This window comes from Glandiceps talaboti, chromosome 4 (genome assembly GCF_964340395.1).
Source record: "Glandiceps talaboti chromosome 4, keGlaTala1.1, whole genome shotgun sequence".
In the NCBI taxonomy this organism is placed as follows: domain Eukaryota; kingdom Metazoa; phylum Hemichordata; class Enteropneusta; family Spengelidae; genus Glandiceps; species Glandiceps talaboti.
The window spans coordinates 16,094,694-16,112,080 of record NC_135552.1 but is presented as its reverse complement, the minus strand read 5'-3'; the positions used below and the strand labels follow the sequence as shown (position 1 = coordinate 16,112,080).

The 17,387-nt window shown below is 34.7% G+C and overlaps 2 protein-coding genes across 2 annotated transcripts in view; one reads left to right on the top strand and one right to left on the bottom strand.

Annotated features, from left to right (window-relative positions):
- Window positions 1-1,573: 1,573 nt before the first annotated feature.
- LOC144433981 (histone H2B, gonadal-like) lies at window positions 1,574-1,945 on the top strand. The gene has a single exon (XM_078122404.1). The coding sequence runs from the start codon at window positions 1,574-1,576 to the stop codon at window positions 1,943-1,945; it is 372 nt and encodes a 123-aa protein (XP_077978530.1).
- Window positions 1,946-12,995: 11,050 nt separating this feature from the next.
- LOC144433975 (uncharacterized) overlaps window positions 12,996-17,387 on the bottom strand; it is a 7,283-nt gene continuing 2,891 nt past the window's right edge. Inside the window, exons 4-5 of the mRNA XM_078122397.1 lie at window positions 16,054-16,207; window positions 12,996-14,536 (exon numbers count right to left, since the gene is read on the bottom strand). Of these exons, the coding sequence (XP_077978523.1) occupies window positions 14,315-14,536; window positions 16,054-16,207 (376 nt within the window). The 3' untranslated portion in view covers window positions 12,996-14,314. The remainder of the gene's footprint in view (window positions 14,537-16,053; window positions 16,208-17,387) is intronic.

The window sequence follows — 17,387 nt, the reverse complement described above, 5'->3', positions numbered from 1 at the left end:
TGTCTGTAAGTAGGTAGGTAGGTACATGTAATTTGGCATGTATGTAAGTATGTATGTATGTATGTATATATGTATGTATGTAATGTATGTGTGTGTATGTATGTATGTATGTATGTATGTATGTAAGTATGTATGTATGTATATATGTATGTATGTAATGTATGTGTGTGTATGTATGTATGTGTGTGTGTGTGTATGTATGTATGTATGTATGTATGTATGTATGTATGTATGTATGTATGTATGTATACGTATGCATTTACCTACCAATGGTTTTTCACACCTAAATTGACTTACACCTTATATTGTTATATATCATAGGCGTATATCATCTCTATACACTCACAGACAAGGTCAGAAATGTCTTCCTTGTTTTGTGATTTATGTATGGTTATGGTGGCTTGTTAATTTATGCGAGAATATGTTGAATCCATGCACATTCACACTTCTGAAAGTTATTTCCATGACAATAGAGTAATGTTTACTCGAGACTACGTTCGGACAATGGGAGAGGGTCCGTTGGAGATCTGTACTTGTGATATACTGTAATGTCATGTTGAGGAGACTGGCTGCACTGAATCGACATAGGTCACCATCCATTCCATGTTATATACCACCTAGCCATGACCAGATATGCATTTATGCATTGAAATTGTGGAGGGATATAGTACCAACAGTACAAGATTCAAATTTTGACATTCCTTCACTGATCTGACCCCCGGGATCTTACCCCATGTTGATATTTCCAAATATGAATACTTACATTATCGCTATTTTTTTATACAATATCGGTTTTAAATATTACTGCATTACCCGTAAATGTTACTACACTATTGGTTTATCCATAGGGTATATCTATGGTTTATCTCTACAGTATCGGTCAAATGATACAGTGTCAGTTAAGTAATTTTAATACATTATCGGTAATTTTTTACTACAATCAGGTTGCTATGTTGACCGATTACCTACTACATTATCAGTTTTAACACTAACAGACCCTACATATTTTAAAAAGGTAAATAGATGCGGTAAAAGTACCCGGCATAGATAAACAACGTACTTAAATTTTTGCCATACAGACTACAAGGACATTGAAATACAATGTAGTATCAGTGTTACTGGCCCCTTCATATTACTATTATTCCAGTCATTTTATGAAAAAAAAAATGGGTCAACCCATCACTAATTGCAACAGAATTTATTTTTCACCACATGTCTCAGAAATGTCTACATAATAATATATCAAAAGTCCTTCAAAATCAAAGCTCAGACAATAGCTAGTACACAAAATTGTATTTGAGCGCCAAAAACCCTTCCCGGCAGAATCGTATCCGCAGTCAATTCTGACCAATGGGAACGTTTGGTCCGATACCATAATGGGCCAATCACGTACAGCCGACGCTTAAAATTTAACATATAGGTCAAGAGGACAAAAGATATATGCATGCATTCGACTGCGTCCGTTTGATTTGCCGCCTTTCTTTTGGATCCTTCATTTGCATTTTTTGAGTTATAAATACAGTAACGTTGTCAATAGCTTGTTATTCTGAACTACTGATCAACGTCGTTCATAATGCCTCCCAAAGGAAGTGGTAAAGCCGTCAAGAAGGCCGGTAAGGCCCCAGCCGCCAGAAGTGGCGACAAGAAGAAGAGAAAGAGGAAAAGGAAGGAAAGCTATGGTATCTACATCTACAAAGTCATGAAGCAGGTTCACCCAGACACTGGTATCTCCTCCAAGGCCATGTCTATCATGAACAGCTTCGTCAACGACATCTTCGAACGTATCGCCGCTGAAGCTTCACGTCTCGCCCACTACAACAAGAGATCCACCATCACCAGCAGAGAGATCCAGACTGCTGTACGTCTCTTGCTGCCCGGTGAGCTTGCCAAGCACGCCGTCAGTGAGGGTACCAAAGCCGTCACCAAGTACACCAGCTCCAAATAAGTCGTATGCCCAGCATACACAAACCAAACGGCCCTTTTCAGGGCCACCACATCCTCCAAAAAGAGAACTATCTAAAAACCAAATGATCCGTTCCTTAGTATAATTCCACAATTTGTAGCACTGTCTTGGTAAAATCTGGAAAATGTTCGTGATTTATTGACGATCGATATTTTTGTCTTTGCGCGAGCGACCCATTCATATGATTCACTATACTCGTACATGGCGAAAATATTTCCAAAGTTTTACGTCACGGTGATAAACTCAACCCAGACAGTCAAAAGGTCGTTCAACGAGACACTTTGCCCACAGAGACCGTGCTATTTGTATTTGAATGGGCGCCGCCATGTTTGTTGTTATCTTACGTACTGCTAGCTCATAGACACTGTCTATGATTAAACAGGGAGCCCGTGTTACTTACCAACAAACGTTTAAATAATAAATAAACATGCAAAGCTAAATGGAATATTTTTTTAAACTCATGTATACCTATATATATATACACCAAATGAAAATGACGATGTGCAAGATGAATATGTTTTTTTTTTATTAGCATAACACATTTACATACAAGTGTACTCTCGACAGTCTCAGGAGCGTCGCTAGCAGAGAGGGCGGATTTGTATGTATGCAAAAGACTAATCCTGCATATGTCAAACACCACATAATATTGTACACGAATATCATTGTACTGTGCTACTGCTGCGCAGGTAGACGTAAACGAATGGTTAGCCATATATCGTCGATGAGGGCGCACACTACAATGCAATTATGCGGTAGATATCGGTACATACAAAACAGCCCTTTCTCAGGTAGCGACGCTCCCTCCCGAGGCTGTATAGAGTCTATAAGTGTATATAAATATAACTTAGGAATTGGTTTACTCGAGCAGTGAGGATCATACAATAATATGACCTATTTTTACAGCTAACTTTAAAATTCACCAATAGATATATGTATGTTTATTCTGTAAGATAGTGAATGTACATGTGTTGCGAGGATCTGTATGACGAAAACCTCAGACGACTAAAAGGTTTGAACTGAGAACGTAGGGAAAATAGTAAAACTCAGATAAAATAGAAGTACACATGAACACATATTGAATAATAAATGTTTCCCCAAGCGTGAATTGAAAAACAGAGTTTAGGTAAACTTAGTACAATTTTGTTAAACACAAGTATCACCTTTATTGGTTTCATATCCTATATATAGACGTACAGGTGTATAACTTTGTTCCCGCCACCATCCAATATATAATATAAGGGAAAGCCAAGTGGTCCATGTTCTTTACCTAACAGCAAATGAGGGGGTCTTATGCGAAGAAAATGAGGGCATTTGTAGTCGGGAAATGTTGTTAGAATGCTGTGACTCTCCATTAGCTTCACGCAAGATGTAAGTGTACCGTACGTACGGTAGCAGAACTTGAACAATTAATGTAATCGTTAACTTAAGCTAAAGTTACTGCATTTTGACTCGAGCCCATAAAAAGTTTTGCTACAAAGAAAAGGTAAAATAGTAAGCTAAACATACCACAAGACAAGGTATAGTTTGTGTACAGCTTTGGCGCCTCGATCGTGTTGTCTAGGAACTTAAAATGCAAGTGGTCTAGCCTAATTAATACCATCCCAGTTTTTTTATTTCTGCGTCAGTCAACACTGCGAGAATAACTACAAGTAAAATGCCAATTCTCTTCGCGGGCGCAGTGTCTGTAGTTGATTTTTTTTTTTAAATCTTCGCTTATTACGGTAAATTATTACGGTGGACTACATACGTCATCATTAAACAAGTTGTAAACACATTTGTATCGTCATTATCTATTCAAATCGTAAATGCTAACACAAAGAAATATTAGTAATCGGTACGTATACATACTGTGCTAGTGAGGGGAATAGTCTAGATCTGTACATGTGGTGTGTGTCAGGGGAGAGAAATGAAACTAAATGATGATTTGTTTATACTCTTCTCTTGGTTGGTGGCTTCTACTAAAACGATTGTTAACTTTCTTCACACCTCTTATGGTCCTTCTGTTTCTGCAGGTGCGTTAGGCTCCTCTGCTGGTGCTGCTTCCGCGGCGGTCTCCCCTTCTGGTGATAATTCAGCCTCTTGTGGTACGTCGGGAGCAACGTCTTCGTTGCCGTCACCTTCAAATGTATTGTACGACCCACGACCCTCGTTCTCTCCGTCAGTATCGTCCAATAGGGGTTTGTGTTTTGGTCTCCGTCTACGTGCGACTACGACGACCACCAAAATGATCAACATAAAGAGACAGCCGGCCCCCATAGCCATTAGTATGATAACATACAGTTGTATCCTGTAATAAGTTGATATACGATAAATTAATTGAAATAGTTTTGATATTTATAATCGATCAATTGTAATTAATACAATTATCTTTAGGGGCGAGATTAAAGAGGCCATATGCCAAGTCCTTGTTTTTAATTCATTCATAATACAGCATACTACAGCATATACTTATTTGAGATTGTTTCTGAATCGTGTCAAGTTTGGCCAATTAAGCTAGAATATGACTCCTGAGGCTGGTGGGTGGGAGTTGGCGGATTTATTATTTTTTTAAAATCTAACATTTAACTATTAATCTCGTCCTTAATGACCATTAAGAACGAGATTAATAGTTAATGTTAGATTTTAAAAAAAGCATGACTATACCGTGATTTTTGTCGATGGTCGATGATTGGATTGGCTGATTGCTCTCAACCTGGTCGTAAGTGGGAGTTTAGATCGGACAGAGGGCGCTGTCTATACATTACGTCAAGTGCAGTTTAGGGGGCTTATATTGTGATGAATCATCTGTATACTATAAAACCTAATATCACACGATATTTCTGTAACGAGTGGTTCAATTCCTTATACTCTCTGGTACAGAAGATTCGAAACGTTTTTGAATTCCTAACTTTAGGGGAGTGAGGACATATTTCTTGTACAAATAAAAGCGTCGCTACGTATACCTACTTTTTCCCTTGACCGGCTTGGCTACTGTCTGCATCTTCAGTCTCAGTCGAGTTATTTCCACTTGAACCTATTGCACTTGTATCCTCTGATTCATTGTCCTCATCACTACTTTCGCCATCTTCGTCTTCGTCTTCAGATTCAGATTCAGATTTAGATTTAGACTTAGATTCATCTTCATCTTCATCTTCATCTTCATCTTCGTCTTCAGATTCAGATTCAGATTTAGATTTAGACTTAGACTTAGATTCATCTTCATCTTCATCTTCATCTTCATCTTCGTTTTCATCTTCATCTTCATCGTCAGATTTAGATTCAGATTTAGATTCATCATTGTCCTCATCACTACTTTCGCCATCTTCCGTTTCTTCATCTTCATCTTCACTTTCGTCTTCGTCTTCAGATTCAGATTCAGATTTAGACTTAGATTCATCTTCATCTTCATCCTCATCTTCATCATCTTCGTTTTCATCTTCATCTTCATCTTCGTTTTCATCATCTTCGGATTCAGATTCAGATTTAGATTTAGACTTAGATTTAGATTCAGATTCAGATTCATCATCGTTTTCATCATCTTCGGATTCAGATTTAGATTTAGATTTAGATTCAGATTCATCGTCATCTTCGGATTCGCTGCTTCCCTGAGTTTCATCACCAGTTTCTTCGGTGTCTTCATCTTCAACGGGAGCAGTCTGGATTTCATCTTTATCAGCTGCATTTATCACGCCGCCATCTTCAACTGCGTCTCCTCCATCTATCACCTCAGCATTGTCTTCAGCCGGAGCAGCACTAGAGACATCAAGGAAATACATTAGTCAAAAGAACTTACAATACAAGTACGTATAGACTTGTTTTTTACGTCTATTAGTCCAGTCAATCTAGTGGAAATGTAGGCTGAATCGGGACATAATTGCAACAGAGATAATTTTTAGCACACCTTGCTCAGAACTTTACGCTGAATAACATCAAAAGTCTAGAAAAATCTAAGTGGGGGAACATGGGGAAAAATGACTTTTCTTAAAAGTTAGCACAATTAGTGAAAATATAATATTCATGAAATATAATTTGTTCAAAAACCCATGCGATGATTGGGTAGGTCTGAAGGTGAGGAGTTACTTCTGAGTCACTGCATGACCGTACAGCCATTCCTATTGAATTTAAACAGACTTAATGTGTGTATTTTTAATTACTTTAATTAAGGACGGTGATTACATGTGACGTACAATCGGTATATGTTTTTAGGTCCTATTTTACCATATATATGCTATTATTGGTGGTTTAGGAACACATTGTCATTATCTGCTCATAATTGTGCATTTTAGGTACTTTTCTTTATTTTTAGTCATTCTAAATGAAGGTACTCCATTTGAAAAGTGCAATTTGTCAAGTATCAGTGTGTTTGTTATTTCTTGCATTGTTCATACCCTTTGGTCTTTATGTTTAATTTGTTTAAAAAATTATTTATTTTTTAAATTAAAGAAAACAACAAAAAGAAACATGTTCATATTCTGTTCTGTCTCAATCCCTGCCATTTGTAACTTTAGTTTCTCACCCTTTAGATTGCCATTAAAGCCCGATGGCCCGATTACTGACAACATGGTCTTCAGTTTGTGAACGTTCGTAAAGATCGTTTAGTGTGGTTGTGCTTGAGGTTGGGCGATATATTGTGCGATTGTATCGTAATCCTTGCACACACAATGCTGAGGATATTGTTTCAAGAGAATTTTCTAGACTTTTGATATGTTGTTCAGCATACAATTCTTAAGTATTAAAGATGCGCTAAAAACAATTTATGTAACTGTTGCAATTATATATGTCCGGGTCAAACCTTATTTTGACTGGACTATTGAATGTGAATACCAGGTCCTCAACAATGTGTCGACGTGCTCGTATTATCATGTTATTATATTTCACGTGATCTCCATACTCACGGCAAAACACTCTGCTTCTATGTTTTACAAATGATTTTGGGTGAGGGTTTTTTTGCTCCAGTGAAAAAGTGAAGAAAACATATCTATTTTGTGTAAAAAGTTTGTTATTGTACGTACAATAACAAACATTTCACACATTTATTAATGTTTTGCAATTTTCTTGGTTTACAATCAATGACTTGGTATATGTTATTTCACATTGAATTTTCAAGTAGGAAGTCATGATACATTTTTTATAAATTAAAAATTCCAAAATAAATAACTAAACCTTATCCACTATCATGGCCAGTTCTTAACGTGTGGACGGATACATACATTTTGGAGCAATAGCAAAATTAATTTACATATACAGTACAATCTGCTTTAAGTACTTTGTAATTAAACTTACGCGCGACTATTTTTTTTTTTTTTTTACATCGCCACAATTATAAAAGTTTGTGATTTATCATATGAAGGCGTTAAGTAGTACAAAATATTATCCTATCCTACCTAATCTAATAGTTTCACTGACATTAATGTAATTTATTAATTTAAAGAGGCAAAAGCCGAGTTTACGCGTGTGTTGGCGTAGTTTATGCTGCACATTAATAAGGTACTCGCAGTGTTGTACTTACTGGAGCACACTTAGTCACCACATGCAATTAACGGAACTCAAGATATAATTTATAAACGAGTATGATGACGTAATTTATCATATATACGTATCAAGAATGTTCATGAAATCCGTACCATGCAACTAACTGTTTTAACAACTTCAGAAGACAATTGTAATATTCTATAAAGCATTCACTGACATTAAAATCATTTTAAAATAGTTTAATCAAGTTTATATTATGCAAGTATTTTCACTTGAGTAAAACGCTTATAAACTCAGCTTGCGCCACTTTAATGTGGAGGTTATAATGGCACATCTTGCCGTCTGTGTTTTGTTACGTAACAATACGTTACTTGCTATTTGAAAGTTAACCTTGATTATAATTTCATATCAACATCCACAATGGGTTATCCAATATTGAATGCTAGAAAGATGAAAACCCACAATAAACTACTTTTATATTACTTTAATAGCGAAAATAAAGTTTTACCCTTAAGATGTTTTATTTTTATATGAAATTGCTGATTCAATAGGAATGAGATTTTTTTTGTTACAGTGCAATGAGGTTTAGATCACGACATTGCATCATCACCTAGTACCTATTGTGTAAACGCAGTACGTACTGTGTGTATGTATGTATGTATGTATGTATGTATGTATGTATGTATGTATGTATGTATGTGTGTGTGTGTATGTATGTATGTATGTATATATGTATGTATGTATGTATGTATGTATGTATGTATGTATGTATGTCTGTCTCTGTGTGTGTGTGTGTATGTATGTATGTATGTATGTTTGTTTGTTTGTTTGGGTTTTGTTTGTTTGTTTGTTTGTTTGTTTGTTTGTTTGTTTCCCATATGATCAAATTGGTTGGAGCAGTAATTCATATATCATATTATTCATTTCATGTAATGATATGAAAACACAGTGAATTTGTGTGAAAGTAATTACACCGTGGATTTCATCACCACGGTATCTAATCATAAATTCAGCTATTTGATAATTACTATATTTATAGTCCAGTCAATCAAGCGGAAATGTAGGCTGAACCGGGGCATAATTGCAACAGGAATAATTGTTAGCACATATCTTGCTCAGGATTTGATGCTGAATAACATATCAAAAGTCTAAGCGGGGGAACATGGTGAAAAATGACGTTTCTTAAAACAATTAGAATATTTAGTGAAAGTATAATATTCATGAGATATCATTTGTTCAAAAACCCATGCAAGTAACATGTCTATGGGTAGGTCTGAAGTAGAATGTTAATTGTCGCCTTGACTTTTTTTGTAATTTTTCTTTACTACTATTGATTCTTAAACATGGTGTGCGCTGGACGTTCCATGAAGTCTAGATTATATTTTATGTGTTCGAATCCTTAGTGAGTGAGTAGCGCGTATGTGCATTGTACATGCTGACTATTAGATTGTAAGTTATAGGTTTAATAATATGTATTTGCACACAACTCGTATTTAAATAAAACATATTTCAGACGGTTTTTGAGGAATACGACAAAATATAATCAGCGTCTGATTACAGACTAGGTCTGAAGGTGAGGTTGCTTCGGATATGAAATATGAAAATGAAATATCATTTGTTCAAAAACCCACGCAAGTAATGGGTAGGTCTAAAGGTGAGGAGTTACTTCTGAGTCACTGCATGACCGTACAGCCATTCCTATTGAATATAAAAGTACAGACTTAATGTGTGTACTTTTAATTACTTTAATTAAGGACGGTGATTACTTGTGACGTACAATCAGTATACATTCTTTTGAACGCCTTTTGTGAATAGTATGGCTATCATTAGGTATTGAGATGGAAAAGTACTTATACCTTGATTCTATCATCAATATCCGGTCCCGTCACTGTTTGGGATCATTAGATAGGATTGTATGCATGCCTATACATAGGTCTTCGTTGGATGGGTTTACCGGTGCTGCCCTTTGTCTTTTAAGGCAGCACTGATTGATTTTGCTTTTAGGTCCTATTTTACCATATATTTGCTATTATTCATGGTTTAGGAACACATTGTCATTATCTGCTCATAATTGTGCATTTTAGATACTTTTCTTTATTTTTAGTCATTCTAAATGAACGTACATTTTGTACTCTAATTGAAAAGTGCAATTTGTCTAGTATCAGTGTTTTTGTTATTTCTTGCATTGTTTATACCTTTTGGTCTTTATATTTAATTTGTTTAAAAGTGAAAAACATTCATGTTCATATTCTATTTTGTCTCGATCCCTGCCATTTGAAACTTTAATTTCTTACCCTTTAGATTGCCTTTATGTATGTATGCATGCATGTATGTATGTATGTATGTATGTATGTATGTATGTATGTATGTATGTATGTATGTATGTATGTATGTATGTACGTACGTACGTACGTACGTACGTACGTATGTATGTATGTATGTATGTGTGTGTGTGTATGTATGTATGTATGTATGTATGTATGTATGTATGCACATGTGTATGTATGTATGTATGTATGTATATATATGTATGTATGTATGTATGTATGTTTGTTTGTTTGTTTGTTTGTTTGTTTGTTTGTTTGTTTGTTTGCTCGTTGTCCATATGGTCAAATTGATTGGAGCAGTAATTCACATATCATATTATTCATTTCATGTAATGATATGCAAACACAGAGAATTTCTATGACAGTAATTACACCGTGGATTTCATCACCACGGTATCTAATCATAAATTCATCAGCTGTTTGATAATTACTACATTTAATGTTTACGTCAGGATGACATATGTGACACTTTTTCACTAATTAACTATTGTTAGTAGAGGAACCAAATCTGTTTATAACTCAGTTAACCTCGATGAGTACTAATTTTTTTAGATAATTTTATACAGTAATGCTGCGTTCTAAATATCAATTGTTTAGGCACAATAGTATAGTGACAAATTAAATTTGTATAGTCGTTATAATTTTCTAATCATGGCCAACTCTCCTACCAATATTTGTAGTAGTACATTATTAATGGTTTTATTTGTACACATCGACATTATTTTACATTGAAGTTTATGGAAAGTAATGTCCTAAAATTCATTGGAGTGATACTTTCAATTTAAAAGGCACCATATTAAGATAGCCTTTTTTCAGTTCATCGTCCAGTACAGTGTGTATATTATCTTTCATTTTATTCAATTTTACTAGCGAAGCAAATACATGTTATTCTTTTTCCTCTAACCATGCTTGTTTGACAATTCAAATGACGGTATTTGAAAAGATATTTCAGTATCATCTTTCTGATCCCAGAAAACCTTACACAGTCAAAAAAATATCACTAATTTGCACCAATCTGTACTTCTGATGAATCAGCAGTTATCTTGCGAATCATAAGTGTTGTCATAGTTATTTTCGTAATATTTTCGTAAGCATACTGGTGAAAAAACCGTGCAAGTTTCATTTACATTTACATTTTATAACTTTAACATTTACAAATCTTTATAGTTAAGCTTACTATCGATATATATATATATAACTCGGTGAGTATCAATCTGCTAAGACAGTGCTCTATACCGCAGTGGCAGAGCGTAATAATAAAACAAAACTATATATATATATATATATATATATATATATATATATATATATATATATATATATATATATATATATATATATATATATATATATATATATATATATATACATATATATTATCATTCTTGGTGAGGTATACTCACGTTGTTGCTGGATCCTCCGCGGGAAGTGTAGACGGCACAGTAATAATTTCATGTGTTACTGCATCAGTGGTTGTCTGGAGCTACAAAGAAAAGTTTATGCCAAATAAACTAAATTGAAAATAAAGTGCCTTTACAGTGTACAATTTAATGTGCCTCTACACGGGCCTTGATAGATGAACTCTGAACACCACTTTTAGATTATAGAGAAAGTGAATCGCATCTTTTTCTTAGTTCGTGAATAGTGAAAAGATGAACTCGAAACCAAACACAGAATTCACGATTTTGTTAGGAAATACAGAAATAGCGAGTTATATCTGGATGAATTTTGATAACTTCGACCCTACTTTAGTGAAATATGGATGTTTGTAGATGGCGGACAGTGTAATGTTTTACATTACTTATTCTTCTTTTTTTTAACTTGGAACCTAGAAAAGTTCCATAAAATTAAATATTGGTTCAAGTGAAACTTAAGACCGAGTTTTTACAAATAAATTAGGACTTTTAACTCACCTTTGCAGCTGGTAGAACAGATAGTATGGCAACTAGGACTAGCAGCTTTCCGTCGATGTAAGCCATTTTGACCGAAAAACTCAATGTGCATAAATATGCTGGACAATTTTTCTATATTTAATTAAAACAAGTGTGGTCACGTGAGTGATGTTTCAGCCAATAAGGATCACACGTTCACACCCACGGATTTTTGTTTTGTCGACACCATATGTGAACGTTGGACGGTAGTCCAAACTTACAAAATTGAATAGAAAACAACACGTATATTATACCGGTAACCGTAAAAGCTTTTCAAGAAGATGGCTATTTCGTAACGTTTTAGTCGAATGCTATATTGGACGTGTAGTAATTTGGTAGTATGGATTTGAATGTGAATAATTTACATACACCGATACATGTATCACTTGATTGATTTCCATAACAATGTTGTTAATGAATCAAGGAGGATGAAGAGTACGTTAGTCGCAAATACAAGCCGTGTCTGTACTCATGTACTGGTATTATAGCAGATCTAGAAGTATGAATATATTTATGACACAGATGATACGAATGATTAACAGGTCAATGAACTGTAGAGTGATGGTTTTCATTCGCTATTTTATATCTATGGTTGACTATTGCTCTAACATTATGCACAATCTCTTCTCCCTTAGTGTAAAAATCATGTACTTTTTGCTGTATGTGTTCATCATGGAATCACTATGAACACACCGACTCTCTTCTATAGACCGGGACACACCGACAAGTTGAAACAAATAAGTTGTCCTTCTTCATCAGTGCATGTCTTAACTAGCTCTGACAGAATGAACCAAATTTTGCTAGAGGTGTTGATCAAACTGAAGGTGTGAAAAGAGCTATACATCCAATGATTTCACTAGACATTTAGTACCTAGCCACTTTCATTATGATAACAACAAAACATGTCGTCAAAACAGTATAGTTTGTATTCTATTTAACAACTAGCACTCCTCCCACACCACTATAGATACCTTTAAAAAAGTGTTCTGATGTTACAATTTAAGTATTCTACATATCAAACATGTTCTATTGTTTATCCCGTGTAAGGTGAGCCGTGTCGGGGCGCCCTCACACATCGGCTAACTCCAAGTCCTTCATTTCTCGCGGCTTTGCCGCTCGGGGCGCACTATGTGCGCCTTAAAAAGGGACGGTGAGTCACCGTGACGAGTCTGGCAGTGAGACTATCTCTCCCCCGGACCTCTCCCCTGCCTTTCTTAACTTTTTCCAGCGACACCTCTCGCATTTGTGGAATTCCCCAATTGTACTATCACTACAAATGAACAGCACACGTTTTTTTATCATTATAAAAATTTGCTTTTATTTTAAAATCTATTTTAATCATGAAAGAGTGATGAAGAGTCAAGTAAACACAATTAACACATCAAATGGTCAAAGTAGAAACGTGTACTCAGAGTCCAGAACAATACTGCTAAAAATTACACAGGGTAGACAAACTACACTTATAAGTACTGAATAAAATGGCAGCCTCTTTGTAAATGGGCTTGTATCAATCTCTGGTTACAATTTGGAATGACTTTAAAAGTATTGCTCTCATTCTTACTGGGTTACAAACATAGATGATTTTTCATTTGAAGGAAACTAAGTAATCATTAAAGCCACAGCAGCTAAATATCTTTCACAACATTTTTTTCTTCTTCAAATTATTCAAATTGATAATTTGATACAAGTGATTGACCGCTATCAATCTCCCATAAATTTGTTGCTAAACAAGCACTGAGGCCATATCTTATTCATGTATGTTTACATACAGACATCAAGCCAGTGTACAAACAACCATCAATGAATATAGAATATCGAAGATGTAAACAAGCTCATAGGACAGACTCGATGGCTCCAGTAGAAGGTTTGGTGACAATATTTTTCAACATTACCTAAAAGTACAGGTAGCAAAACTTACAACCACAGTGTTGAAACTTTGAGGAGTGCAAGACAACGGTAACTGGACATAACAATGTTTTAAAGCTCAACTTGAATGTACAGTAGCAAGACAGATAGTCTGTCAGATATGCTGTGTCAGGGCGCCCTCATGTGTTGGTCTTCCCTCTCTCAAAAAGAAAGTTACTGATGGGGGTGGAATAACATAACATATCTGGCGACATAGATTACAGCCAACAAAAACAATATAATGTAAATATTTGCGTTAAATTTCCAAGATAAAGAATTCATCATAAGATTGCATAAATCCCTTCATTAACAAGAACATCTGTACATCATAGATTTCCTACACTTTGAGTAGTATTAGACTTTTAGCTCATATAAGGGTTACTCCCAAAAACATCAGCTATTTATCACTGTTGGACTGTGTACATTTTATCTCAGCCAATTTCTTTTTCATCTTTACAAGGTGGTATTTTTGTTCAATACAACTATCATTATATTCTTATTTCTTCTCAGACTAGATTCTTGATTGTACTCGATATTAGATGTGGGATACTTTCAGGATTATTAGCAAAAAATAAGTCTGGGTACTTTCATTGCATTACTTCTCAGGTATATTCAGAATGGGTGAGTCACTTATATTGGCAATGTGGTCTTTCCACACAATACATTACAAATACAGTATGCTTGTACTTTGTATAGCCTTTTGCTGACTTCAAACTTCTACAAATCAATTTATATTACTTTGTAGGGTAAGCGGTGTTTTCAGGATTTCCATATCCTGGTGCTTGTCCAGGATTTCCATATGCAGGTGCCTGTCCAGCATTGCCATATGCCGGTGCCGGTGCCGGTCCAACATTTCCGTATGCAGGTGCTGGTCCAGTAGCTCCATAGCCTGTTTTATATCCAGGATTTGTGTAACCACCAGCATAAGGTGGTGGCTGTGGCATTATAGGTGTGTTCTATCAAAATAATTGACAATAGTTATTATGAGAACATCCTATATTAAATTTGGATCATTTTTGTCAGATCCAGTTTAGACACTGAAGAAGGACAAGTGATTTGCTCGAAATATGTCTGTTTCGCAATCAAAAGTGGAAGAAGAGATCCTTCATTTATTGTTGTTTATTTTTTAATTTTGCTGTTCTGAGAGTGACCACCTCCTTCCTGCAGCCGACCCAATACCATAGGAGTTCATGTTCAAATCCCAATATCCCAAATCAGCCTTACAGTTAACACTGCAAGATTGAAGTTGAAAACAAACAGAGCCACCAAAAATATAATAATAACATCGTCTGCACGCTGCGCTCTATTCAAACAAAACATTCCGAGGTACTGTACCTGTAAGTTTTCGACATAGGGCATGTTCTCATTGGTTGAATGGGTTACTTAACACATGAATATGAACTTGTATGGTATTGTGTCAAATGTACACAGAAGGCACTCACTACATGCACTATCAGAACAACAAAATCAAATCAAAAGAAATAATGGAGGAATGAAGTCATATTAACTACATCAGATTTTAATCAAATTGATCATATATGTACATTATCAAGATTGGGAGCGGAGGGAGCAGCCGATGTATGAGGGCGCCCCGTCATGGCATACCTTACAGACTAGGAATTAGCTTGAATATCTTTGTTGAAGACAGTAACTTTAAACTGCCTACACTCCAGTATGCTCTTCAATAACCAAAATCCATTATGTTGAAACTCTAGGAAGGATAATTCTGTTTCCAATCTCACAATCATTATCTTTATAATAAATGTCTACTGGGGTTACAAAGCATGATATGCAAATACATGTAGTTGGAATGATTGCTATTTGTTTCTGATTGGCTGAATTCCAATGTGCAAGATTTGAACCACTCTTGTGCCCAACCACCAGAGCTGGAAATATGGGGAAAAGGTAGGACAGAAGTGGCTATGTGAAGGATTTACTCCTATGTAAGTTGCTATGTGTACATAGGATGTATACTCCTATATATCTAAGTACATTACATTTTGTGTTATTGTCACAGGTGTCTATATGAAATATTATTACCATAATTGGTTGCTGGCCATTATTGACATGAACAAAAGTGGCAGGGCATTGACAATGCAACATTCTTATTGCAAATATAGTAGTAATCTAGCCATATATCTATGTATGTATGTCAGACTGTGTCTGTCTTTATATATGTATGTATGTATGTATGTATGTATGTATGTATGTATGTATGTATGTATGTATGTATGTATCTGTGTATGTATGTATGTGTGTATGTATGTATGTATGTATGTATGTATGTATGTATGTATGTATGTATGTATGTATGTATATATGTATGTAAGCATGTATGTATGTATGCATGTATGTATGTATGTATGTATGTATGTATGTATGTATGTATGTATGTATGCATGTGTCAGTATTTAAGTATGTGTATTTATGTTATGGTCACAGGTGTGTATATGAAAAGATTATATCTTATTACCATGTTTGGTTGCTGGCCAGTATAGGCATGAACAACAGTGCATGTGGCAGGTCGTTGACCAACGATAATGTGCTGTCGTCTGTAATATCTTCTACGACAACAGCATACAGATACACATGAGATAGTGATAACAACGACAGTTATCACAGAAAACCTGTAGTTATAAATACCAAGGAATCAACATTAGGAATGGTCTTGAAAATAGAAGTCTTGTATTCTGTGTAACTGTGAAAAGACCTCTTCTTTTATGTCATGATTAAACATATTTTCTAAACTATTCTTCACATCATGTGTACTACATTTAGATGTATATGTGTGAGTAATATACAAATACTTCATGTAATTGTGGGTATGTAATATATATATATATATATATATATATATATATATATATATATATATATATATATATATATATATATATATATATATATATATATATATATATATATATATATATATATATATATATATGTATATATATATGTATATATATATATGTATATATATATATGTATATATATATATATATATATATATATATATATATATATATATATAACTCGGTGAGTATCAATCTGCTAAGACAGTGCTCTATACCGCAGTGGCAGAGCGTAATAGTTTTGGTAGTACTGGAACTCTTTCTTGGGTGTAACTCGGAGTTTCACGCATATTGCGATCATCAGACACTGATGATCGCAATATGCGTGAAACTCCGAGTTACACCCAAGAAAGAGTTCCAGTACTACCAAAACTATATATATATATATATATATATATATATATATATATATATATATATATATATATATATATATATGTGTGTGTGTGTGTGTGTGTGTGTGTGTATGTATATATATATATTGACCTTATGACTTTATGTACAGTACATAAAGTCAACGACTTCAATTACATTATATATATATATATATATTATCACATAAATAGGGGCAAATATTCACTGGTGTAATGTCACAAAGGTCAAATCAAAAACACAAATCACCCCTGTTCCACCATACTTTTTTCTCTCTCTTGCAAATGTTCAGAATGGCTTTATCCTGCCATTCTATGCTCCGATCACATTCTTGCATTTAAACTAAGCACTTTCGAAACTGGTAAATGTATGACTGAACTTTACATACATCCTTTGGTATGACTCTGATATGCACAGGTATTGTAATTTGTATTGAATTCAATCGTGCAAATGTTGATGATCAATGTGCAGCAGCTGAGAAGGCTTACAGTCGAGCTCAAGCTTGGGAGTGCCAAATCCCAGAATGTGACAAATGTAAAGGACAAACAAATGTCATCATATTAAAACAAGTTTAATTACA